The 26876-nt window shown below is 46.7% G+C and overlaps 1 protein-coding gene across 3 annotated transcripts in view; it reads right to left on the reverse strand.

Moving 5' to 3' along the window:
• Positions 1-26876, reverse strand: part of TMEM241 (transmembrane protein 241) — a 110092-nt gene that overhangs the window by 49384 nt on the left and 33832 nt on the right. For 2 of the 3 annotated variants that reach the window (XM_061596956.1, XM_061596938.1), the window contains exons 6-7: positions 21192-21217; positions 4022-4073 (exon numbers count right to left, since the gene is read on the reverse strand). In XM_061596956.1, the coding sequence (XP_061452940.1) occupies positions 4022-4073; positions 21192-21217 (78 nt within the window). The remainder of the gene's footprint in view (positions 1-4021; positions 4074-21191; positions 21218-26876) is intronic. The other variant, XM_061596947.1, reaches the window with a different exon arrangement.

Consider the following 26876-nt stretch of genomic DNA (forward strand, 5'->3'; position numbering starts at 1 on the left):
TAATAGTTGGCGAAGCCCAAGAAGCGCTGCACATCTTTGGGGCTTCGCGGAGCTGCCCAGTGGAGGATGGTCTCAATTTTGGCAGGGTCCATCTGGATACCCGAGGGCGAGATCCGATGGCCTAGGAAATCCATGGTCGTGAGGTCAAAGGCGCATTTTTCGAGCTTGGCGAAGAGGCGGTGCTCCCGCAGGCGCTGCAGCACCGCTCGAACGTGCTCCTTATGTTCCGAGGGGTTCTGCGAGTAGATCAGGATGTCATCCAAGTAGATCACCAGGAAGCGGTCTAGGAGGTCCCGGAAGATGTCATTCATGAAGTGCTGGAAGACGGCAAGGGCGTTGCACAAGCCAAATGGCATCACGGTGTACTCAAAGTGCTCATAACGGGTGCGGAAGGCCGTCTTCCACTCATCGCCCTCCTGCATACGCACCAGGTAGTAGGCCCCTCGCAGGTCTAGTTTGGTGAAAATGCGAGCGCCCTGCAGCCGCTCTAACAGTTCTGGGATCAGGGGCAAAGGGTAGCGATTCCGAACTGTAATCTGGTTGAGGGCGCGGTAGTCATTGCACAGCTGGAGTTCCCCACATTTCTTTTTGACAAAGAGGACAGGGGCAGCTGCAGGGGACGTGGAAGGGCGAATGAACCCTCGGTGCAGGTTCTTGTCTAGGAACTCTCTGAGGGCTGCCAGTTCGGGTTCTGACAGGGAGTAAAGCCGGCCCACGGGAATCTTGGCTCCGGGTAGCAGATCAATGGGACAGTCGTAAGGACGATGGGGCGGCAACTGGTCTGCCTCTTGCTTCCCAAACACATCCGCGAACTCCCGGTACTGCTCCGGTAAGGCCTCGAGCGCGGAGCTTGCCTCCTGGGTCATCAGGATGCGCTCCTTTGGCCTCCAGCTGGTGGCTTGGCAATAGGGGGATCTGAGGGTCAGCCGGTCCATGGACCACTGGATGATGGGGTCGTGCCGCTGGAGCCACGCCAGGCCCAGCACGACTGGGAAGTGGGGTGCGGCAGCCAGGTAGAACTGGAGGCTTTCCTGGTGCTCCCCCAGGGCCACGTCGAGCGGCACTGTCTCCTGTACTACAGGGCCCGAGGCGAGAAGCCGGCCATCAATAGTCTCCACCAGGAGGGGGCGGCGAATGGGTTGACTAGGAACCCGGTGGAGCTTGGCAAAGGACACGTCCATAAAATTGCTGGTGGATCCCGAGTCCAGCATGGCGGGTACTTGTAGGGTCCCTCTTCTGGGGACTGTCAGTGCGATCAACACGGTCAGATGCTTGGGCGGTGAGGAACTGAGGTGGCAGGCCCCTTGAACCACGAGGTTGCCCCGGCTCAGGGGCCTGTGAAGGCCAGGGCATGGATGTTTCCCGACGCAGGGGCTGTGGGTCGTTTCGCGGAACACTGGGCTGCAAAATGTCCCGGGGCCCCGCAATACAGGCAGAGGCCCTGTTGCCAGCGTCAGCAGCTTTTCGGCCGCAGAGAGATGTGGCCGAGCCCCTCCCAGCTGCATCGGTTCTGCCGGGGGTGTAGGGTCCTTGCCGACGGGCTCCGAGGGCCCAGCCACTGGGGCTGATGCTCTGTAGACTGGCCGGGGTCGGTTGGCAGCACGCCTGCTTTCCAGCCTCCTGTCAATCTGGAGACACAGGCGTATGAGGGCATGCAGGGTTCCAGGGCGCTCCACCCTAGCTAGCTCATCCAGAAGCTCATCCGACAACCCCTCCTGAAATTGGTCCATGAGAGCTGCTTCGTTCCAGCCCAGGTTTTGTTGTAATAAACGAAAGTCTGTTACATATTCCCCCAAGGGGCGTTGGCCTTGCCGCAGCCGGCGTATGCGGTGGTTGGCTGTAGCTGATTGGACTGGGTCCTCGAACATAGCCTTCAGTTCTCTGGTGAAGGTGGCTAAGTCGTTGAGCACGGGGCTCCGCTCGAGGAGTAGGGGCGTGGCCCATCTAGCTGCAGCCCCGGTGCACAGGTTAATGAAGAATCCCACCCGGGTCTTATCATCTGGGAAGGCCTCTGGTCGTAACTCCATGAAGAGCTGGGCCTGGGCCAAGAAGGCTGGGAGCTGGTCGGAAGCCCCAGTAAATTTCTCTGGGAGAGTCACAGGGCACTTGGCTCTCTCTGTAGGGAGAGGGGGTGGAGCTGCTGCTAGCTGGGTTTGCAAGCCTTGGACGGCCAACAACAGCTGGTCTACTTGTGAGCGCAGGAGCAAGTTTTCCTGCTGGAGTTGCTCCATGGTCAGCACTTCCCCCACTCCCTTGTTTGCCTGCTTTGTTTTGGGCTGACTGCAAACTGTCAGCTCTACACTGCGTCAGCAGTGCCGGTGGGGGGCTGGAAATTTCTGGGTGGTTGGCAGGGAAGCAAAGTCCTTAGCCGGCAGTCTGGTCATAAATCTGCCAGGTCTAGGAGGAGGGGAGCTGATAAGGGCCAGGCTTGTCCGAAGCGTACTTGCCGAGTCAGGAGTCCAGAAGCGAGGTCAGTAGAGGTCCGGGATCAAGTGCCAAGGGGTCAGTCCGAAAGAGGGTGCCAGGAAACTAGGAACACACAAGCCACGCCTGACTTGCAGTCAGCAACAAGCTGCAGCCAAGGTGTGCCTTATAAAGAGCAAGGTTGACAGCAGGTGTGAGTCCTCAACGTTTGGGCCTTAAGGAGACAGGCCTGCCTCTCTTCTGCCTCACCTTCTGCTGTCTACGTTCTGTAGGTGAGGGGGGAGTATCCTGTTCACTGTCTGTGTCTGGCTGCAGGGACTCTGCTGTAGCTGGGGTGCTCTGCAGCTGAGGGGGAGAAGGAGCTGGATTCTCAGGAGGCTCCTCCATGTCTCCTTCTGAGTCTGCTGCTCCTGGGTCTGCTGCTGTTACTCCCGAGTCGTCCTCATCTGAGGAGTTCTCTGACGGGGCCATGACAGTCAGGTTCCTACCTGCGCGTGGCTACTGCCTGTCACTAGGCACCACCAGGGACTCCACCAGTCCGGACTGTCCTTTTTTATTGTTTCTCTCCCCGCTCTAGCACAGATCTCAACAGATCCCCCTGCTAGGCAACCACCAGTCACGTCCTAATACTAGTATTCCCAGAGACTCTCAATACTGGTATTGTTATTCTCTTCACCGCTGCCACCATTTGTTACAGTTTCCCTTCAGCCTGGGTCATTACCTTACCCTCCCTTCTGGTCTGTGAAACCCCAGCCAAGGATCAGGCCTTTGGTAAACCAAATTAAGTATTTATTAAAGTTAACAAAGCTAACAAGATTAACAAGATTTCTTCTTAAGGCACATAAGCATATGGTTTTACTCAATACTAATCCGAACTCCACCCCCCTCCTTCTCCACTCTCTCCTGGCAAACAACTCTCTCAAACCCCACCAAGCAATCCACTCTGTTTCACCTCATCCACCCCCCCGATTCCACTGTCACTCTTCCTTTTATACGTTCAGCCATTTTAAACACTCAGCCAATCATCTAGCATTCTACTGCCCATTCACTCCCCCTCCTCTTTCACTCCACTTACCATGTATCTTCTAAACAACCAACACTTACCATATATACATTAATATAGGAACATCACATGGTCCAACAACATCTGGAGGCACACTGGTTGGGAAAGGCTGATCTAGACCTTGGACTGCTCTGACCTTGTTTCTTGTCTGACCCCTTTGTTTTCGTAGACTCTGTTTGGACTCTGACTTTGGACCAGCCCTGGAGTTGCCCTCATCTGTGTTATTGCAGGGAAGTCTCTTGCCACCTTAGGAACCTGATGAGAACAGTAGATGCTCCAAAGAAAGGTTTTCACAACTAAAATGCATCAGGTTCTTTTCAACAAACTGTTTCCTTATACCTGTTATGATGGAACCTGCCTTTGTGAGTTGTTTTGTTTCTTGGCCTTTATGGTCTCTTGCTTTTTTCATCTTAATAGACTATCATGATCAAGGGAAAATGTTCAGTTGCTGAATTCTATGGCAAGAACTATGAAGAAGGGGTCAAACATTTCAGAGAAAGCACAGAATGTTGTGCTTAAAACCAACCTACCTACCTGTGAGTCATATAAAGGAAGGCACCCTGCTGCTACCAGAAGAAACAGCACTCTGCATTAAAAAACACAATATGCCACGTGATTGAAATTTACTACCAAGTATTCTCAGAAGAACTATACATTTCTATTTCATATTATTTCCCCCCCTAAAAATACGGCTATTATGTTTCTGTCTCATCCTGCCTCCAAGCAGCTCAGGGAAGTACACATATTTCTTCCTCCCTTTTTATTTTGACAAAAACCCTGTAAGGTAGGTTAGGCTATGTGATACTAACTGGCTGGTTACCTAATAGGTTTCATGGCTGCGTGGGGATTTGAAACCAGATCTCCTTGGGCCTATTTTCTTTACTGTTTGTTTATATTTTGTTCCATAACAAACATAACATCAACAACAACGAGCGATGATGTACATACATATTTTTGCATACATTGTAAATTAACTGTACAGTATCCATGATATAATACTTTTCATTGCATAACAAATATTTTGATCAAGTATAGTATTTTTTTGCTTATCATCACAACAGATCTCTCCGAGGAGTTCCACAAGTAGAACTACTAGGATTATTTTTTGTCCATTGAACAACTCTATGTTATTGACCATAAAAGTCATCCACAGTGTTTTCTTGTCTTATTACTTGTATTTGTGGCCAGTTTTTCTAATAAAGCAATTTGCCAAGTCACATTTGTCCATTGCTGTATTGATCGTTCCTCATCTGGCTTCCAACTGTTCTATCACCTGTCTAGCTGCTGCCAAAAGAAATGACAGTGTGTCTTTGTAAGGGCGATCCATGTTTTGTCCATCAAATCCCTGGGCCTATTCTGACATGGTAACCTAGGGATAGCAGCCAACATGGTACCTTCAAGGTGATATGGGATTCCAAACCTCATCACCACAAACCAAAATGGCCAGGAATGATGGGAGTTTTAGCCCAACAACAACCAAAGGGCAACATGTTGGCTACCTCCGCTCTAGCCATTGCACCACATTGGTTTGATTCATGATTCAATATTGTTGTTATTTCCACTACTCCATTTGCCATATGATAGAGAGCACTCATGACCAAAAAGATAAAAATCACTCACATACTAACATTCTCACATACTGAACATAAGATACTTATCACTTAGTAGCCCCTTCTTTCTCATAACACCTTCATCTGCTTTTGTCACTGCCCCATGCCTCTGTTCTTCCTTTGCAGCCCCAGCTTCAGTTCAAGCCACAGCTGCAAAGTATTCTGCCAAAAGCAGGGCTTGCATTCTGGGCTGAATTTAAATTCAGCATGAATGCAAGCCCTGGTTTTGGCATAGATCAGCTCTACTGGAGAGCTCTGATCAGGAACTCCCACGAGAAGCTAATCCCAGTGAGGCTTGCATTTGGTACTGAGTTTAAACAGCCCCACTGTGGCTGTTCCAGACAGGCTTTAGCTGTCCTACAAAGAAAGAGGAAAAAAATGGCTATATATATCTGTATGTATTCAGTTTTCCTCTTTTGGTTGCCATTAAAAAAATCAAGCATTTCTACAATGTTATCCCCTGCCGAAGGCCCAATATATTAGAGGCCAAAACACTATGGGCTTTCCTAAGAAATAAATTTTCTCTCAGCATTTTGAGATTTTTTTCTCTTTCTTTGTGGTTCTGTGGATGCTGACTGTTTTTTGTTTCAACTTTAGCTGTCCTACACCTGATGTCAAATGATGTCAGGTGACTTACAAATGGTCATGGCTGAATTAAATTGGCCACTCAGGCCACACTGGCTGGTCTGATGGACCTAAGTCAGCCCATGGGCCAGAGGTCCCCCACCCTTGCCAACTGCTCCACCTCTACACCATTACTTTTTTTTCCAGAACAGGAGAACATACTTACCATATTCCTTCATTACTAGTCTGTGAATGGAAATAGAAAGGGAAAGTATATCTCCAGCATATATATTCACTGTGGGCCCATCTGCACCCTACATTTAAAGCAGTATCATGTCACTTTAAACATTCATGGCTTCCCTCAAAGAACCATATGAGAACTGTAGTTTCTTTAGGGTGCTGTGGGTTGTCAGGAGGCCCCTAGTCCCTTCACAGGGTTTTCTGGGACAAAGGATTGACTGTTAAACCACTCTGAGAACTGTAGCTCTGTGAGGGGGATAGAGGTCTCCTAACAACCCTCAGCATCCTTTACAAACTACAGTTCCCAGGATTATTTGGGGGAAGGCATGGCTGTTTAAGGTGGTATAGATACTGCTTTAAATGTATAGTGCAGATGGGGCCTATGCATTGTGTGAGAAATAAACAGAATTAGTGAGAAAGCTGGACAGCACTACCCCAGTTTAAAAAGCCCTTACCTACTTGTGTTGCTGAAAATCACCTGCATAGTTGGCCTAATGTAAGGGAGGGAGATCCACTTGAAAATCTGTACAAGGAACCCTTGGCTACCCCATTTTTCTCCAAATGAATAAAAGAACTCATTAATTGTATCACATGGTTCTCAGACATTCATTCATTCATTGGCGATCACTCGTGGCCGAGTAAGATTGTCTTCCAGGGTAAGGTCTTTAACAGTGGATCCATAAGTGACTGTGGAGGCCAATTCTGGATCCACACCACCTCCCACAGTGAGGACACAGGTTTCCAGATGGAAGATGGTCACGATGAGGATTTGCTTGACGTGCCTTCCGCTTAGCTCGTTTGTCCCTCTCGCCCTGTACTCGTGCTTCTTCAAAGTCACAATTGCTCCACGAGCTAGAGGGGGCCCCAGCTGACAAAGCATCAAGGCGAGTTAAGCAGCAGAGCGAAAAGAGGGTAAGTAGCTCCCATTTATTCCATTATTAAATTGAAGTAAAACAGCTCAGAGCAATAAGTAATAAGGGCAGCCCAAGGTCACCCTGAGCTAGGAGCCAAATCCTGAAAGAACCTATATCTTAGGAGACAGATCCTAGGAGAAGGAAGCCCATAGAAAGCTAGTTTTCAACACCACCCTAGCAGGAAAGCTTCAGGGGACACTGTAAACAAGGCTAAATTCCAGTCGGAGAGAAGGGGGAAAAGGAAACTCCACTGACACATACAGGGAGAGAGTCAGCTCAGTCCTTGCTAAAAAGGGCAGCTTCAGCCTTCCTGAAACACAACGACAAGCTCTGTTTCCCTAGGTTAAAGAAAGGTCAGGCTGTTCTAGGTGGGAAAACAACAAACACAAAAGACTTGCCTGGAAGGCGCAGCCCCTTGATTAGATTAAAAGCAGCCAAAAGCTTAAACAGCCCCGCCCCTCGCTCAGGAAGGAAGGAAGCCTGAGAGAATACTAAAGAGTTAAGCCCCAGCTGATAGCCATCAGCCTCAAGTAACACATCATTGGCTGGCAGCAGTAGCTGGGAGGAACCAGCCACACATATAAAGTCAGAGCACCCTAGCGAGGGAGCCTGCTCCACGAGCTAGAGGAAGCCCCAGCTGATGAAGCATCAAGGCGAGTTAAGCAGCAGAGCGAGTTCGGCAGCAGGGCAAGGAGGCCAGGGCCCCCCACTCTGCCCGTCTGTTCCCTGACCTCAACTAAACCGCAGTCTCCAACCCATTGACGTAATAAACCTTAAACAAAACTATGCAGGTAAGAAGCCAGCAGGGGTGTGGGGGCTTTCCAGTGTTTTGCACCGCCTGCAGCATGTACGACTATCTGCCTGTTGGACAGAAGTCGTGGGTATGCTCTCGGTGCAATGAGCTCCTGGCTCTCCGGGAATGACTTCATTTCCTTGAGGCCAAGGTGGCGGACCTGGAAAAGCTGAGAGAGGCAGAGAGGTGTGTGGAGGAGGCCTTCAGGGACGTTATAGCTGTGTCCCACTCCAACGATGATAGCTCTCCTGCTATCATGGAGAACGATGATCTCGGGGAAGTAGAACATCCAGCTGAGGAAGAGGGAAACGATCCCTTAGAAGGGACCCATTCCTTGGGGGATGAGCAGCTATCCTCTCGTGCCGAGGATATATCTCCAGGGGGTGGAGGGATCCTTGTAGTGGGTGATTCGATCATTAGGAACATAGACAGTGGGGTGTGTGATGGGCGTGTAGACCGCAAGGTGTTTTGCCTGCCTGGTGCGAAGGTTGCGGATATCGCCCGTCGTTTAGATAGTTTGGTAGACAGTGCTGGGGAGGAGTTAGTGGTCGTGGTGCACGTTGGCACCAACGACATGGGGAAATGCAGCCGTGAGGTCCTGGAAGCAAAATTTAGGTTGCTAGGTAGGATGCTGAAAGCCAGGACCTCCAAGGTGGCTTTCTCTGAAATGCTACCAGTTCCACGCGCAGGACCAGCCAGACAGGCCCAGCTTCGCAGTCTCAATGCGTGGATGAGACGATGGTGTCGGGTGGAAGGGTTCGGATTTGTTAGGCACTGGGGAACATTTTGGGACAAGCCGGGCCTGTACAAAAGGGATGGGCTCCACTTGAACCAGAATGGAACCAGACTGCTGGCACTTAAAATTAAAAAGGTAGCAGAGCAGCTTTTAAACTGACTGAGGGGGGAAACCCGACAGGAACTGAGAAAGGTCCGGTTCGGAATAAACCTCCCCCCTGGGATAAAAACCAAAGAAATGATGAAATTTTAAAAGGGGTAGGCCTAGAAGTAGGCATTGTGAGAGCAGGGGCACAGGATATAAATTCAGAAGAGCAAAATTACCACAGGCCTAACCACAAGTGCCAAAGACACTTGAAGAGAGACACTACTTACAAGTGCCTGTACGCTAATGCTAGGAGCCTCCGAACCAAGATGGGAGAACTGGAGTGCTTGGTCTTAGAGAAGAGCATTGATATAGTGAGCATAACCAAGACCTGGTGGAATGGAGAAAACCAGTGGGATACGGTTATCCCTGGATATAAACTATATCGGAAGGACAGGGAAGGACGTATTGGTGGCGGAGTCGCTCTATACGAGAAAGAAGGCATTGAATCCAGCAAGCTCGAAACCCCAAAAGAGGCAGACTCCTCCACAGAATCGTTGTGGGTGGTGATACCGTGCCCCAGGAGGGACTTAATACTGGGAACGATCTATCGTCCCCCTGATCAAAATGCTCAGGGAGACCTTGAGATGAGATATGAAATTGAGGAAGCATCCAAACTAGGAAATGTGGTAGTAATGGGTGACTTCAACTACCCGGACATAGACTGGCTGCATATGTGTTCCAGTCATGACAAAGAAGCAAAGTTTCTAGATATTCTAAATGACTATTCCCTAGACCAGTTGGTCATGGAACCGACCAGAGGGACGGCAACCCTGGACTTAATCCTCAGTGGGGACCGGGACCTGGTGCAAGATGTAAGTGTTGTTGAACCGATTGGGAGCAGTGACCACAGTGCTATTAAATTAAACATACATGTAACTGGCCAATTGCCAAGAAAATCCAACACGGTCACATTTGACTTCAAAAGAGGAAACTTCACAAAAATGAGGGGATTGGTAAAAAGAAAGCTGAAAAACAAAGTCCAGAGGGTCACATCACTCAAAAATGCTTGGAAGTTGTTTAAAAACACTATATTAGAAGCTCAACTGGAGTGCATACCGCAGATCAGAAAAGGTACCGCCAGGGCCAAGAAGATGCCAGCATGGTTAACGAGCAAAGTCAAGGAAGCTCTTAGAGGCAAAAAGTCTTCCTTCAGAAAATGGAAGTCTTGTCCGAATGAAGAAAATAAAAAAGAACACAAACTCTGGCAAAAGAAATGCAAGAAGACAATAAGGGATGCTAAAAAAGAATTTGAGGAGCACATTGCTAAGAACATAAAAACCAACAACAAAAAATTCTATAAATACATTCAAAGCAGGAGACCATCTAGGGAGGCGATTGGACCCTTGGATGATAAGGGAGTCAAAGGTGTACTAAAGAACGATAAGGAGATTGCAGAGAAGCTAAATGAATTCTTTGCATCTGTCTTCACAGTGGAAGATATAGGGCAGATCCCTGAACCTGAACTAACATTTGCAGGAAGGGATTCTGAGGAACTAAGACAAATAGTGGTAACGAGAGAGGAAGTTCTAAGCTTAATGGACAATATAAAAACTGACAAATCACCGGGCCCGGATGGCATCCACCCGAGAGTTCTCAAAGAACTCAAAGGTGAAATTGCTGATCTGGTAACTAAAATATGTAACTTGTCCCTCGGGTCCTCCTCCGTGCCTGAGGACTGGAAAGTGGCAAATGTAACGCCAATCTTCAAAAAGGGATCCAGAGGGGATCCTGGAAATTACAGGCCAGTTAGCTTAACTTCTGTCCCTGGAAAACTGGTAGAAAGTATGATTAAAGCTAGATTAACTAAGCACATAGAAGAACAAGCCTTGCTGAAGCAGAGCCAGCATGGCTTCTGCAAGGGAAAGTCCTGTCTCAGTAACCTATTAGAATTCTTTGAGAGTGTCAACAAGCATATAGATAGAGGTGATCCAGTGGACATAGTGTACTTAGACTTTCAAAAAGCTTTTGACAAGGTACCTCACCAAAGGCTTCTGAGGAAGCTTAGCAGTCATGGAATAAGAGGAGAGGTCCTCTTGTGGATAAGGAATTGGTTAAGAAGCAGAAAGCAGAGAGTAGGAATAAACGGACAGTTCTCCCAATGGAGGGCTGTAGAAAGTGGAGTCCCTCAAGGATCGGTATTGGGACCTGTACTTTTCAACTTGTTCATTAATGACCTAGAATTAGGAGTGAGCAGTGAAGTGGCCAAGTTTGCTGACGACACTAAATTGTTCAGGGTTGTTAAAACAAAAAGGGATTGCGAAGAGCTCCAAAAAGACCTCTCCAAACTGAGTGAATGGGCGGAAAAATGGCAAATGCAATTCAATATAAACAAGTGTAAAATTATGCATATTGGAGCAAACAATCTTAATTTCACATATACGCTCATGGGGTCTGAACTGGCGGTGACCGACCAGGAGAGAGACCTCGGGGTTGTAGTGGACAGCATGATGAAAATGTCGACCCAGTGTGCGGCAGCTGTGAAAAAGGCAAATTCCATGCTAGCGATAATTAGGAAAGGTATTGAAAATAAAACAGCCGATATCATAATGCCGTTGTATAAATCTATGGTGCGGCCGCATTTGGAATACTGTGTACAGTTCTGGTCGCCTCATCTCAAAAAGGATATTCTAGAGTTGGAAAAGGTTCAGAAGAGGGCAACCAGAATGATCAAGGGGATGGAGCGACTCCCTTATGAGGAAAGGTTGCAGCACTTGGGGCTTTTTAGTTTAGAGAAAAGGCGGGTCAGAGGAGACATGATAGAAGTGTATAAAATTATGCATGGCATTGAGAAAGTGGATAGAGAAAAGTTCTTCTCCCTCTCTCATAATACTAGAACTCGTGGACATTCAAAGAAGCTGAATGTTGGAAGATTCAGGACAGACAAAAGGAAGTACTTCTTTACTCAGCGCATAGTTAAACTATGGAATTTGCTCCCACAAGATGCAGTAATGGCCACCAGCTTGGACGGCTTTAAAAGAAGATTAGACAAATTCATGGAGGACAGGGCTATCAATGGCTACTAGCCATGATGGCTGTGCTCTGCCACCCTAGTCAGAGGCAGCATGCTTCTGAAAACCAGTTGCCGGAAGCCTCAGGAGGGGAGAGTGTTCTTGCACTCGGGTCCTGCTTGCGGGCTTCCCCCAGGCACCTGGTTGGCCACTGTGAGAACAGGATGCTGGACTAGATGGGCCACTGGCCTGATCCAGCAGGCTCTTCTTATGTTCTTAAAGTCCATAGCACCTTTGATAATGACCGACCTCCAATTGGGACGCTTGTGGGCCAAGGGTTCCCAGTTCTCGATGCTCATGTTACATTTTTTAGATTAGCTTTGAGAACATCTTTAAACCTCTTTTGCTGTCCACCAATACTCCGTTTTCCATCCTTAAGTTGGGAGTAAAGTAGCTGGTTTGCAAGACGGTGATCAGGCATTCAAAGAACATGGCCGGTCCAGCAAAGTTGATGTTGGAGGATCATTATTTCAACACTGGTGATCTTTGCTTCTTCCAATACACTAACATTAGTCTGCCTATTTATTATTTTATTTTTTATTTTATTAATTGCATTTCTAAACCGCCCTATAGCAACAAGCTCTCAGGGCGGTGTACACAAGATAAAACCACAATTAAAATATGAACAAGTGTGGATTATAAAACATATTTAAGAACAGAATTAGAATACAAAATTAAAATAAAAATTACAATTACAATTAAGTTTAAAATTAAAATTAAATTTAAGCTTAAAATGCCTGGGCAAAGAGGTAGGTTTTTACCTGGCACCGAAAAGATAACAAAGAAGGCGCCAGGCGTATCTCATCTGGGAGGGCATTCCATAATTCGGGGGCCACCACCGAAAAGGCCCTAGATCTAGTTGCTGTTCTCCGGGCCTCCCTATGAGTTGGGACCCGGAGAAGGGCCTTAGACGTCGAGCACAGTGAACGGGTAGGTACATAGCGAGAGAGGCGTTCCATCAGATATTGCGGTCCGATGCCGTTAAGGGCTTTATAGGTAAGAACCAACACTTTGAATCTGGCCCGGAAACATATTGGTAGCCAGTGCAGTTGGGCCAGAATAGGTGTTATATGGTCGAATTTCTTCGTCCCAGTAAGAACTCTGGCCACAGCATTCTGCACTAGCTGAAGTTTCCGAATCGTCTTCAAAGGTAACCCTACATAGAGTGCAGTACAGTAGAGTACAGCAATCCAATCTAGAGGTTACCAGAGCGTGAATAACTGAGGCAAGGTTTTCCCTGTCCAGATAGGGTCGTAGTTGGGCTACCAGCCGAAGCTGGTAGAACGCATTCCGTGCCACCGAGGCTACTTGAGCCTCAAGTGACAGGAGCGGATCTAATAAGACCCCCAAACTACGTACCTGCTCCTTTAGGGGGAGTGTAACCCCATCCAGGGCAGGTCTGACATCAACCATCTGGGCAGAGTGCCCCCCCACCAACAGCATCTCAGTCTTGTCAGGATTGAGTTTCAGTTTATTAGCTCTCATCTAGTCCATTATCGCAGCCAGGCAGCAGTTCAGTACATTGACAGCCTCACCTGAGGAAGATGAAAAGGAGAAGTAGAGTTGCGTATCATCAGCATATTGCTGAAAACGCACTCCAAAACTCCTGATGACCTCTCCCAGCGGCTTCATATAGATATTAAAGAGCATGGGGGACAGAACTGAACCCTGTGGGACCCCATATTGGAGTACCCAGGGACTCGAGTAGTGCTCCCCAAGCATCACCTTCTGGAGACGACTCCCAAGATAGGAACGCAGCCACTGCCAAGCAGTGCCTCCAATTCCTAAATCCGTGAGTCGCTCCAGAAGGATACCATGGTCGATGGTATCAAAAGCCGCCGAGAGATCAAGGAGAACCAACAGAGTTACACTCCCTCTGTCTTTCTCCCGACAGAGGTCATCATACAGGGCGACCAAGGCCGTTTCTGTACCAAACCCCGGCCAAAAGCCCGATTGAAATGGATCCAGATAATCAGTTTCATCCAAGAGAGCCTGGAGTTGGCGAGCGACCACGCGCTCTAGAACCTTGCCCAGAAATGGAACATTTGCTACCGGTCTATAGTTGTTGAAATTATCGGGGTCCAAGGAGGGCTTTTTTAGAAGCGGTCTCACCACCGCCTGTTTCAGGCAGAGTGGGACCACTCCCTCTCGTAAAGAGGCATTAATCACCTCCTTGGCCCAACCGGCTGTTCCATTCCTGCTAGCTTTTATTAGCCATGAGGGGCAAGGATCCAGAGCAGAAGTGGTCGCCCGTACCTGTCCAAGCACCTTGTCCACATCCTTGAGCTGTACCAACTGAAACTCATCCAATAAAACCGGACAGGACTGTGTTCTGGACACCTCATTAGGTTCGACTGCTACAATATTGGAGTCAAGGTCCCGGCGGATGTTCGTGATCTTATCTTGGAAGTACCTCGCGAACTCATTACAGCGGGCTATTGATGGTTGTATTGCATCCAGAGGACCAGAGTGTAGAAGTCCCCGGACAACTTTATAAAGTTCCGCTGGGCGGTTACAAGATGACTGAATGGAGGCAGCAAAGTACTGCTTCTTCGCTGCCCTCACCGCCTTCACATAACGTTTGGAAGAGGCCTTCACAAGTGCATAATTACAGCCGTCGGGAGTTCGCCTCCATTTGCACTCAAGCCGTCTCCTTTCTTGCTTCATCACTCTTAGCTCCGAGGTAAACCAAGGAGCCAATTGAGCTCTGCAGCGGAGAGGGCGCACCGGGGCGATTGTGTCAACTGCCCGGGTCATTTCCATATTCCAAAGAGTGACCAGGGTTTCGACAGAATCGTCAGTTTTATCAGCCGGAAAATTCCCTAGAGCCCTTTGAAATCCCTCAGGATTTATTAGTCTCCGGGCACGGACCATCTTAATTGGTCCTCCACCCTTGCAGAGGGGAGAAGACAATGTGAGTCTAAATCTCAATAGGCGGTGATCTGTCCATGACAAAGGAATAGATGTAAAATTCCTCACTCCCAGATCACCATCCCCTAGCCCAGTGGCAAAAATCAAGTCTAGAGTATGTCCCGACACATGCGTAGGGCCAGTAACAAATTGAGACAGCCCCATGGCTGTCATGGAGGTCATGAAGTCCTGAGCCGCTCCAGACAAAGCGGCCTCGGCATGAATGTTGAGATCCCCCAATACCAGAAGTTTGGGGGATCGCAACACCAAAGACCACCTCCGCCAGCTCAGTTAGGGAAGCTGCTGGGCAGCAGGGTGGACGGTACACCAGCAGTATTCCCAGTCTGTCTCGCTGACCCAACGCAATGTGCAGACACTCCAGGCCATTAGCCACCTGGATAGGGTGCCTAACGAGAGGAATGGAACTTTTATAGACCACAGCGATTCCCCCTCCCCGACCCTCGGATCTACCCAGATGCTGGACCGAATATCCAGGTGGGCACAACTGGGAGAGATTAATACCTCCCAGGTCGCTCACCCAGGTTTCGGTAATACATGCCAGATCGGCTGCCTCATCCACAATTAAATCATGGATGAGGGAGGTTTTATTATTTACCGATCTGGCATTAAGAAGCTTCCCAAGTAATTTGCAGAATTTTCCGGAGGCAGCATTGGTGGAATCTTTCAAGAAGTTAGGAGTGGCATTTATAGATGGTCCATGTTTCAAAGGCATACAGTAAGGTCAGTAGTACAATGGCTTTGTAAATAAGTGTTTTGGTCTCCCTGCGAATATCCCAATCCTCGAACACTCTACACTTCATTCGGGAGAATGCGGCACTCGCAGAGCTCAGACGATGCTGAATTTCAGCATCGATGTCAGCTTTTACAGAGAGATGGCTGCCAAGCTTTCCATATGCTTCTGTAAAGACATTTAGGATAGTTTGAAGATCTTCCTCTGAATGTGCAGAGACTACATTATCATCGGCATATTGAAGTTCTATGACAGAGGTTGTAATTACTTTACTTTTTGCTTTCAGCCTACTGAGATTAAAAAGCTTTCCATCTGTTCGATATGTGATTTCCACACCAGTGGGAAGTTTCCCCTCAACAAGGTGTAGAATCATGGCGATGAAAGTGGCAAATAAGGTCGGAGCAATGACACATCCCTGTTTGATGCCTGCTTCTACTTAGAATGGATCACTTTGAGAGCCATTGTTATCCAAAATTGTTGCCGTCATGTTGTCATGGAGTCGCAAAATATTCACAAATTTATCAGGGCATCCAATTTTCAGAAGGATGGTCCAGAGAGCAGTTCGATTTACAGTATCAAAGGCCTTAGTCAGATCAATAAACACCATATACACTATATACTGGTGCCTGGCTGCGACAATGGACTGGATGAGGGCTAATAAACTGAGGCTCAATCCAGGCAAGACTGAGATGCTGCTAGTGGGTGGTTCTTCTGACCAGATGGTGGATGTCCAACCAGTCCTGGATGGGGTTGCACTCCCCCTGAAGGAGCAGGTTCGTAGCTTGGGGGTTCTCCTAGAACCATCTCTGTCACTTGAGGCTCAGGTAGCCTTGGTGGCATGGAGTGCCTTCTACCAACTTCGGTTGGTGGCCCAACTACATCCCTATCTGGACAGGGATAACCTGGATTCAGTTGTCCATGCTCTGGTAACCTCCAAATTAGATTACTGCAATGCACTCTACGTGGGGCTGCCTTTGAAGACGGTTCAGAAACTGCAGCTTGTGCAAAATGCAGCAGTCAGATTGGTAACAGGGACCAGACGGTCCAAACATATAAAACAGATTCTGGCCCGCTTGCATTGGCTGCCTGTATGTTTCCAAGCTCAATTCAAGGTGCTGGTTTTGACCTATAAAGCCTTACATGGCTTGGGACCACAATACCTGATGGAACGCCTCTCCTGATACGAACCCACCCGTACACTACAGTCAAGATCAAAGGCCCTCCTCCGGGTGCCTACTCCAAGGGAAGCTGGAAGGGTGGCAACAAGGGAGAGGGCCTTCTCAGTGGTGGCCCCCAAATTATGGAATGATCTTGTCGATGAGGTGCGCCTGGTGCCAACACTGTTATCTTTTCAGTGCCAGGTCAAGACTTTCCTCTTCTCCCAGGCATTTTAGCATGTATTTTTAATTGTTTTTATATTGTTTTAAATTTTAAAATTGTGTTTTAAATTGTTTTTAAAATATGTGTTTTAAATTGTATATTTGTTTTAATGTTTTTGATTGCTGTAAACCGCCCAGAGAGCTTCGGCTATGGGGCGGTATACAAGTGCAATAAATAAATATACAGAGGTCGGTTTTGCTCCCTGCATTTTTCCTGAAGCTGTCGTGCAGTGAAGATCATGTCCACTGTCCCCCTGGAAGGGTGGAAACCATTTTGGGATTCAGGGAGGATGTCTTCTGAGATAGGTAGGAGGCGATTTGTGAGGATCCTTGCAAGGATTTTACCTGCGGTAGCTATTAGAGCAAACATATGCTATGTGGGAGATCCACTAGTGGATCTTCTGAAGTATTTTTCTCTTTCAAAAAATAGCTGTGGAAGGAGGGTGGATCATGGAGGACATAAACCTCGTCTCTCACACTAGTTTCCCAATGCAAATACCTCCCTGAAAAACATACAGGCATAATACAAAAACATCTGAATTCCGAAGGTTTTCTTAAGTTATCAGCTTGAGTTACTTTTCAACACAAAGTAAAGTTAAAATCTGTTTCTAATTTTCAAATATTTTACTCACTCATTCTTATATAATATCTTCTCATAGTTCTGTTTGCCTGGGAACAATATTCTTTTGTCAAGGTATTTGGAAACTATTTAAGCATTTTTTTATATAAAAAAAAGTACACAAAGAAGAAACGCAATTATTTGAACCCCACTTGTCCAAATCTCCACAAATGCAGATGAACATTTCTGAGTGTTGGTCAGTGAAGCATTCTGTGAGACTCACAGACAGGGTTTTTAGCAGAGAGAGTGAAACCTGAAGCAGAAGGGTTAAGCTGGAAGAACAGAGCGCTAGGTTTGCCAAGGTCAGCAGCTGGCTGGCAAGCAGATAAGAAGGGATTCTTGCAGAAGCTCTGTGTGGGGGAAAAGTCGTTTGTGGAGAGAACTGTGTCTAATGTCTTTTGCTAAGTAAAGACTCTTACAAGAAACTTGCCTGGCCTGGCTCATTTACTGTTCTATGCGACACTTGGATTTCTTCCTTGTATGATCTCTTTACGCACGCACCGACAGGGGTTATGGGCCCAGCTTATCATACAAGGTAACGGGTTCGAGAGTCGTTGACGTGACGTTGTTGCAGAGAGAAACAAAGTGCAAGAAAGAGGCAAGTAAGAGTGGGCAACGTGGCTGTAAACTTGTTATTCGGGATGCCGATGGAGAGAGTGAATGCTGTAAACTACTCCAGCTGGAAATGGAGAATGAGAGCAGTTCTGATTAAAGAAGATTTGAATGATGTTGTAGAAAATCCCCCTCCTGCAGCTCCTTCAGCAGCGTGGTTGAAGAAAGATGAGAAAGCGAAGGCTTTTCTTACTCTGGGGCTGTCTGATTCACAACTGTTGCTGGTGAGTAATGAGCCGACAGCTAATCAGATGTGGGAGAAGCTAAGAGCCGCTCATGTGCAGCAAACTGCAGGGAGCAGGCTGTGTTTAGCACGGAAACTTTATCAGATGCGTTTTACAGAAGAAGTGACTATGACAGAGCATCTGGCTGAATTTCGTAGATTAAATGCTGAGCTGCAAGATAAAGGAGTGCATCATAGTGACATTCAGATGGTCTATATACTGTTATCTTCATTTGATCAAAAATGGGATGTCATGGTCTCCAGCTTGGAAAGTTTACCAGACGGAAATCTAAATGTGGACTTTGTAGAACAGAAACTTCAACAAGAGTGGAATAGGAGAGAAGAAAGTAAGAAAACTGAGTTAAAAGAGACTGTGGCTGTACAACAACAACAATATCAAAGAAACAGGCAAGAGAATAAAATATGTTATTTTTGTGGGTCCCGTGGACATATACAGAGACATTGTTTAAAGAAGAGAAATAACAGGGACTTTGGAAGTCAGAGAACAAGCGTGAACTTTGTTACTAAGGAGGACAATAAACTAATTAACTCTAAGTGGCTTCCCGACAGCGGAGCGTCTAATTGCCTGATCACAGACTCTAGTTTATTTTACACTTCAAAGCCAGTGCAGGAGAAGATTTATCTGGCTGACGGATCGACTCAGGACGCAATTGCAAGAGGCACGCTCAGGTTGAGTAATTTGGGAACTATATTGACAGATGTGTTATTGGTTTCTGGTTTAAAATATAACATTCTATCAGTAAGAAAATTGGCTCAAATAGGTTGTAAAATTACATTTGAAGGGGATAGATGTTTTGTGAGAAAAGATGGTGAAATCTGTATGCAAGGGAAATTACAGAGCCAAATGTTTATGGTTGAGAGCAAGCTTGATAAACCCACGTGTGCCTGGATAGGAGTAAATAAAAATAAACATGAAAATTGTTTACATGAATGGCACAGAAGATTGGGACACGCACATTTTGAAAAAAGTGAAAAATACTCCAAAGCATAGTCATGATTTGAAATTAACACATTGTGAGCATGTAGATGAATGTGAGGTATGCTATAAAACAAAAATGACTGTGACTCCAGTAAATAAGAGCTGTGAAAGCACGACCACTAAACCCTATCAGCTCATACATGTGGATTTGGCTGGACCTTTCCAGTGTTCAAAAGGTGGAGCAAGGTTTTATTTAGTGATTGTGGATGATTTCTCCAGATTTACACATGTATTCTTATTGAAAAAGAAAAGTGAAGCAGAAGAGAAATTAAAGGCATTTATACAGAGGACAGAGACTCAATATGGGGTTGTTATCAGGAATATCAAATCAGATCAAGGTGGGGAATTTACCAGTAATTCATTTAAAACATATTTGGAAAAGAAGGGAATAATACAAAGTCTCACTGCTCCCTTCAGTCCATCCTCCAACGGAACTGCAGAGAGGAGGAACCGGTCATTGCAGGATTCAATGAGAGCCATGCTAGCAGATGCAGATATGAATAACACTTATTGGGGTGAATGTATTCTGTACACTGTTTACATTCAGAACCGCCTTGCGCACAGAGTAATAGGCATGTCTCCCTATGAGAAACTGACTGGAAGAAAGCCCAGGGTGAAACACATAGAGCGTTTTGGGGCAAAATGCTGGGTACGTGTTGCAAAACAGAAAAGCCATGGTAAATTAGGCTCAAGAGCTCAGGCAGGACGCATTTTGGGATTTCAGAATTCATATTATAGAGTTTGGTTGCCTGAGAAACAACAATTAGTGTTAAGCAGAAGCATAAAGGTAATAGATAAGCCTTGGAGAGACAGTCAAACAGTTATCCTTGAAGGTGCACGTAAACAGGAAGCAGCAGATGTTCCTTTTGGGCATCAAATTCCATTAAGAACTGCATTGACTGATCTAATACACAGTGGCAAACGTACTGTAAAAAGACTGAGAAGTGGAGAAGTGAAGACATGGCAATGCAAGATACAGAAGTGCCAGGAACTAGTACAGGAACAAGTGCAAACACAAGTGCAGGTCCAAGTAAAATAGAAAGTGAGGAGGAAATGGAAATAAATAATGTTAGGAGATCAGAAAGAAAAACGAAAGGACAACCACCTCAGAGATTCACATTTAATGTCACACAACAGAATGATGAGACAGATGAATATCCTGTAGAATGGGAAAAAGAAGGGCCAATAGATAAAGAAACAATGGATCTCATGTGGAAGTTTTGTATTGAAGAATGAAATATAAATGTGTTATCAAATAAAAGTGAACAAAACTCTGTGAAACTTGTGTGAATAAAGAAATAAAGAAACAAGAACTGAACTGAAAATGTAAATAGAAACTGTAAGGAAACAAACCATGTACTGATGTGTATTGTAATGAAAAGTTAATATTGTAGAAATGTAATGATGAACAATGAAGTTTTGTAATCTGTGAGTCTCAGGTGGGGGCTGTTGGTCAGTGAAGCATTCTGTGAGACTCACAGACAGGGTTTTTAGCAGAGAGAGTGAAACCTGAAGCAGAAGGGTTAAGCTGGAAGAACAGAGCGCCAGGTTTGCCAAGGTCAGCAGCTGGCTGGCAAGCAGATAAGAAGGGATTCTTGCAGAAGCTCTGTGTGGGGGAAAAGTCGTTTGTGGAGAGAACTGTGTCTAATGTCTTTTGCTAAGTAAAGACTCTTACAAGAAACTTGCCTGGCCTGGCTCATTTACTGTTCTATGCGACACTTGGATTTCTTCCTTGTATGATCTCTATACGCACGCACCGACACTGAGTCCTTATTATAGTTCTCAGAAACAAGAGTGTGTACTGTGTTTAAAAGGGAATCTAATGTAGTATTACACACCATGTGAATTGCTCTTAGAACTAATCACAACACAGAGATAGACATGCTTATGCCCATTGATTTCAATGGGCTTAAGGAAGCTTAACTGTTGGATTTAGGCCCTACTCTGCAGAAAGACAAATCCAAGGGATGAGCCAAGGAGAAGAACCATGTAATTATGATTCATCTGGAGAAGTCGTGGTGGGACAACCTGTGGACTAATACAATTTCTAGGCAGGCTGATCTTTATGTTTAAAGCTTCTCTATATTTAATCAATTAATACCTTGGCCTGCATGGAACTCATGACGACTAGGAACCAACTGTGAAGCTTAGACCCTCTGTGAAAGTCCATTAACTCTGAAACACAATGAGAAACTTACCTACTGATTTTTAAGATAGACGTCTGCTGTTAAGAAAGAAAATAAAATGCAATCAGAACATTGGAAAGAAAATTATATTATTATGCATGCATCTAGACTTCCACCAGTTTTCCAAATGGAACTTCTATTATTGTGGCACCAGTAGGAGAAACAGGGAACTCAACTTGGGATAGCTCCTAAATTAGCTTCTAAAATTGTGCCCTCCTCTGAAATGCCTAGTTTGCAGCTTGGGATCCTCCTGGACTTGATGTATCTGTGGAAGTTCAGGTACCAGCAATGATTAGGATTGCCTTTTAGTGATTTAGGCTGATTTTTTCTAGCTGTGAAGCTATCTGGCTGCAGCAGGTCTTGCCCTGGTTACATCCAGACTAGATTACTACAATGTGATCTGTGTGTGGCTGCCTTTGGAGAGGATTCAGAAGCTTCAGCTAGTGCTGAATGCAATGGCCTGGGTGTTGACAGAAACTAATTCTGGCCAGCCTGATAGGGCCTTTTCGGTGATGGCCCCACATTCAAGAAGTTCATTCTTTCAGGAAATATGATAAGCTTCCTACTTGTGATCTTTTAGACGGCCTCTAAATTTTATTCCAGATTGCTTTTAAATAAGGGGATAGATTAGATTAGTAGCTGTTTCTTAGTGGCACTGTTTTCAGTCCTTCGGATGAAATGGCTGTCCAATACAGAATGAAATAGAACAAAACAAAAATATATGGAAATGGTTTTATTTTATTTTAGCTCATTATTTGTTGTATTCTTATTGTTTTAAAATTGTATATGTTGTAAACTTCTTTTATCAGATACTGTATGCCACCTTGGGAATAATGTTGCAAATTGAAAGGCGACTAACAGATCTATTATTAATATGAATAAAATAAAATAATATATTGGACAAGGTTATAATCCAAACATAAGATATTGCACCATTACTAGTTTCTCTGAGGGAACATCCAGACAATAGCTTCTTGTTAAGCATGGTGGCAATATAAGAAGTGTTGTGGGGAGCAGGGGAAACTCTCTGGAACACCTAATGCACAATGCAGGAAACGAAACATGCAGCCCACATAGCTGGCCCTCATTCTACACACATTTTCAGTTGCCCATGAGAACTGGTAGGGATCGGTATTGACTGAAGTCTTCTGCAGATCTGGACTTCAATCAAAAGTGCTGGAACAGTGCTTCCAACTGAGCCACAACAGGCTTCCCCACCCTGGTGCCCTCCAGATGTTTTGGACTACAAGTCCCATAATCCCTGGCTGTTGGCTATGCTGGCTGAGACTGTTGGGAGTTGCAGTCCAAAACATCTGGAGCGCACAAGGCTGGGAAAGGCTGGCCTAGATAATCTAAATGTCCTCAGGAAGCTAAATCATGCAGATGTATGTGCCATAGCTCACACTACAATTTTAAAAGATGTTTAAAATTCAAGAACTTCTCCACTTTCTGAAAATGAGTATCTGAAATGTTTAACCTATGGAGTAGGTCTGAGTCAGATACCACTCTGAATGTTTCACATTTGAAGTACACACATTTGACTTGGAGGTAATTATCTGTATAGAAAAAATGGACCATTGGTCTCACCTGAAGGGTGATTTTCATAGGAGGAATGCCATCATGTGGGGTTATAGCTCCACCTATCGTCCGGAGGCAAGAATGTTTCTGAAGTCAAGACTAGGGGCGTCAGGCCCCTCCCACTCTCCATTCGCAGCGAGTCGAGAGAGATATCTAAAAGTGCAGGAAAAAAGGGCCAACTGGCCTACCAGCAAAGACATAATACAATAACAGTATTCATAATAACATGACTCTAACATAGTGATATAACATTAATAGCAGTCTTGACTTCACTAGTAAATGTAATAAAATAGCATAACAGGAATATATAAAAGCCCTAGAAAAGAAATCTAGGTATCATCCAACCAGGCATCCAAATTTCCTCCAACTGGGAGGGTCGTGATGGCATTCCTCCTATGAAAATCACCCTTCAGGTGAGACCAATGGTCCATTTTCCATAGGAGGAATGCCATCATGCGGGATGTACCAAAGCAACCCAAAACAGGGAGGGACCATCCACATGCTAATCATCATTAAGAACCTGTTGCAACACTTGTCTGCCAAAAGAGGCATCGGCAGAGGCATAACGGTCTATTTTATAATGCTTTATAAACGAGTGTGGGGTAGACCAAACAGCAGCTCTGCAAATATCAGCAACAGGGGCATTGGTAGCAAAAGCAGCCATAGTGGCCGCTGACCTAGTGGAATGAGCGGTTATACTAGCTGGAACTGGAAGCTTAAGGGATTCATAAGCTAAAGTAATACATGCACGCAACCAGCGGGATAAGGTGGAATTAGCTACTTTATGCCCCATAGACCTTGGATGAAAGGATACAAACAAAGACTCAGTTCGTCGTATCTCCTGGGTCCTGGACAGGTAGGTCTTGAGAGCCCTCCGGACATCCAACGAATGCCAAGCCTTCTCGAGAGGATGGGTAGGATTCGGACAAAATGAAGGAAGAACAATGTCCTGGTTGCAATGGAAAACTGAATTGACCTTGGGACGGAAGGAAGGATCAGTTTTCAGCACAACAGAGTCCTTGTGAAAGACACAGAGATGGCGGGCAGAAGACAATGCGCCCAGTTCCGAAACTCATCTCGCAGAAGTGATCGCGATCAAGAACAGGACCTTGAATGATAACAGACGTAAAGGCACAGTCCTGAGGGGTTCAAACGGAGGGCGTTGTAAAGCCTGCAGCACCTTTGACAAACTCCATGAGGGAAAACGGTGGGCTACAGCTGGTGAGCGTAGAGCAGTGCCTTTGAGGAAGCATTTGATGAACGGATGTGAGGCAATAGGGGCACCAGTAGAGGAAACTGAGAGAATGGACGACAGAGTGGACGCATGTCGACGCAATGTGTTGGGTCTGAGTCCCAGCATGAGGCCCCTATGAAGATATTGCAGCACCTGTTGTATTGTAGCCTGTGAAGGATCGAGGTGCTGAGTCTGACACCACCTGGAAAATGCCACCCAAGTATGTTGATATATACGGGTGGTGGATGGTAGTCTCGAGGCTAAGATAATGTCAATAACAGCGTCAGACAGTCCAGCTGACCTCAAATGTCGCCGTTCAAAAGCCACGCTGTTAGGTTGAGCCAATTGGGGTCCTGATGCCATACTGGGCCCTGGGATAAGAGGTCAGGCCTGACCGGGAGTGTCCAAGGATCCGTCACCAACATTGCAAGGAGATCCAAGAACCACGGTCGACGGGGCCAATATGGTGCTATCAGAACCAGTTTGGCCCTCTCGCGCCGTGCCTTCCTCAAGGTTCTGGCTAACAGTGGTATTGGAGGGAAGGCGTACAATAGGCCATCCGGCCACGGTAGCGACAGGGCATCCACCGCTTCCGCTGTCGTGTCCAAGTATCGAGCGAAGTACCTGGGTAGTTGACAATTGAGACTGGAGGCAAAGAGGTTGACAGAGAAGGAGCCGAACCGACCCTGGAGAAGATGGAACACGGTCGGATGAAGCTTCCATTCTCCAGGGAACACCTGTTGTCTGCTGAGCCAGTCTGCCGTCACATTCAAAATTCCTCTGAGATGTTCTGCTTTTAAGGATTGCAGATGTTGCTCTGCCCAGTCGAATATGAGGGAAGCTAGGTTCTGCAGAGGAAGGGACCTGGTCCCCCCTTGTCTGTTTAAATGAGATTTGGCACATGTGTTGTCCGTTCGAATGAGAACATGGTCCAAGTGGAACAGAGACTGAAAATGAAGCAGAGCTAAGTGGACAGCCTTCAGTTCTAGCCAATTGATGCTCTGAGTCTGCTCTGCTGTGGTCCAAACCCCCTGAACGAACTGGGAGTTGCAGTGGGCTCCCCAGCCGAGGAGACTGGCATCTGTGGTGATAACAGTCCTGTGGGGTTCTCTGAACGGAGTGCCCTGGGTGAGATGTTGGACCCTCGTCCACCAGCGGAACGACAAACGCAGTGTGGGGCTCAAGGGAATTGCTCGATGGTTTGAGCTGGCAATGTCGTGTTGGAAGGGCAGCAAGGCCCACTGTAGCTGGCGAGTATGAGCTCGAGCCCATGGAACAATATGAATGGTGGACACCAACATTCCTAGAGCCCTGGCTAGAAGCATGACGTCTGCAGATGTTTTGTGGATCAGAGATCTTGCGATGTCTGTGATAGCAGTTATGCGATCTGGGGACAGGAACACTGTCGCTTGCAGGGTGTCCAACATCGCCCCTAGATGCTGTAGACGTTGAGTTGGTTGGAGATGGCTTTTGTCGAAGTTGACTAGCCAGCCGTGGGCCTGTAAGACATGGAGCGTGAGCGTTAGATGGCGATGAGCCAGCTCCCTGGAACTTGCCCATATTAAAAGATCGTCCAGATAGGGGTAGATATGGACCCCTTGAAGCCGGAAGTAAGCCACTAGTATGAGTAGCACCTTGGTAAATACTCTCGGGGCAGACGAGAGCCCGAACGGCATCGCCCAATATTGAAAATGCTGGGAGCCGAAGGCAAACCGAAGAAATTTTCTGTGGGCTATGCAAATAGGCACATGGAGATACGCTTCCTTTAGGTCAATAGAAGCCAGGAAGTCTCCTTCATGCAGGCTTTTTGTAATGGAGTGGAGGGATTCCATTTTGAACCTGCGATACTTTACGAAACGGTTAATGAACTTGAGGTCCAATACCGCCCTCCATGACAGATCTCGTTTGGGCACAGCAAATAGGAGGGAGTACACTCCTTCCGACCTCTCTGTTGTAGGGACTGGCTCTATCGCCGCTATGTCCAAGAGGTGATGTATGGCAGTCTGCATGATGCAGTGCCTGACTGGTGCCCTGGGACAGGGGGAGGGATGAAACTTGTCTGGAGGTGTTGCCCAAAATTCAATTGTATATCCATAACAAAAATGTTCTCTGATCCAGGAGACCTGGGTCAGACGCAGCCAGTGCTCTCCAAACATAAGCAATCTGCCCCCAACTGGGATTGCACTAATACTGTCTGCGTTGGCCAGACCCTCCCCTGTATGAAGACGTTGAGGAACCTCTGCGCCCCTGGTACTGACCTCTGCCTGGGAAGCATCTGGGCCAGACTCCTCTGGAGGAGCGGAAATCCTATGTTGAGAAATCGCGGCCTCGTCCCCCGGGCCGCGTTCCTCGAAAGGGTTGAGACGTGTGGTATGGGGCGAAACGTCTGAAAGGTCTGCGCTCAACGTTTCTGGATGTGGCCAAGACAGGCTTTCGAGCCTCTATGGGGTCAACAAGCACTGCCTTTAGGGCTTCCTCGCCGAAGAGTAATGAGCCGGAATAAGGTGCCCGTGATAGATTAACTCTGGCTGTAGAGTCAGCTTGCCAGTGATGAAGCCAGAGTCTGAGCTGCCATAGCGTGTGCTCCGAGCTGATTGGCGTCCAAGGTGGCATCAGCCACAAAAGCAGCTGTCTTGTGCAATTTTATCAGTGATCTTCGCAGAGAAACAGGATCTGGATTAGGATCCTCTAAGAGGTCATCCAGCCACATCATCGCTGCCCTGGAAAAAATTGAGGCTGAAGTAGAAGCACGCATAGAGAAGGCGGTGGCCTCATGGTTCTTGCGTAAGGCAAAGTCCAGTCTCTGCTCAGTGGCGTCCTTTAAATGAGAATCTCCTTCCCTTGGCAAAAGGGATCTGGAAACTAGGCTGGAAATCAGCTCGTCT

Source organism: Rhineura floridana, chromosome 1, assembly GCF_030035675.1.
Source record: "Rhineura floridana isolate rRhiFlo1 chromosome 1, rRhiFlo1.hap2, whole genome shotgun sequence".
NCBI lineage: Eukaryota > Metazoa > Chordata > Lepidosauria > Squamata > Rhineuridae > Rhineura > Rhineura floridana.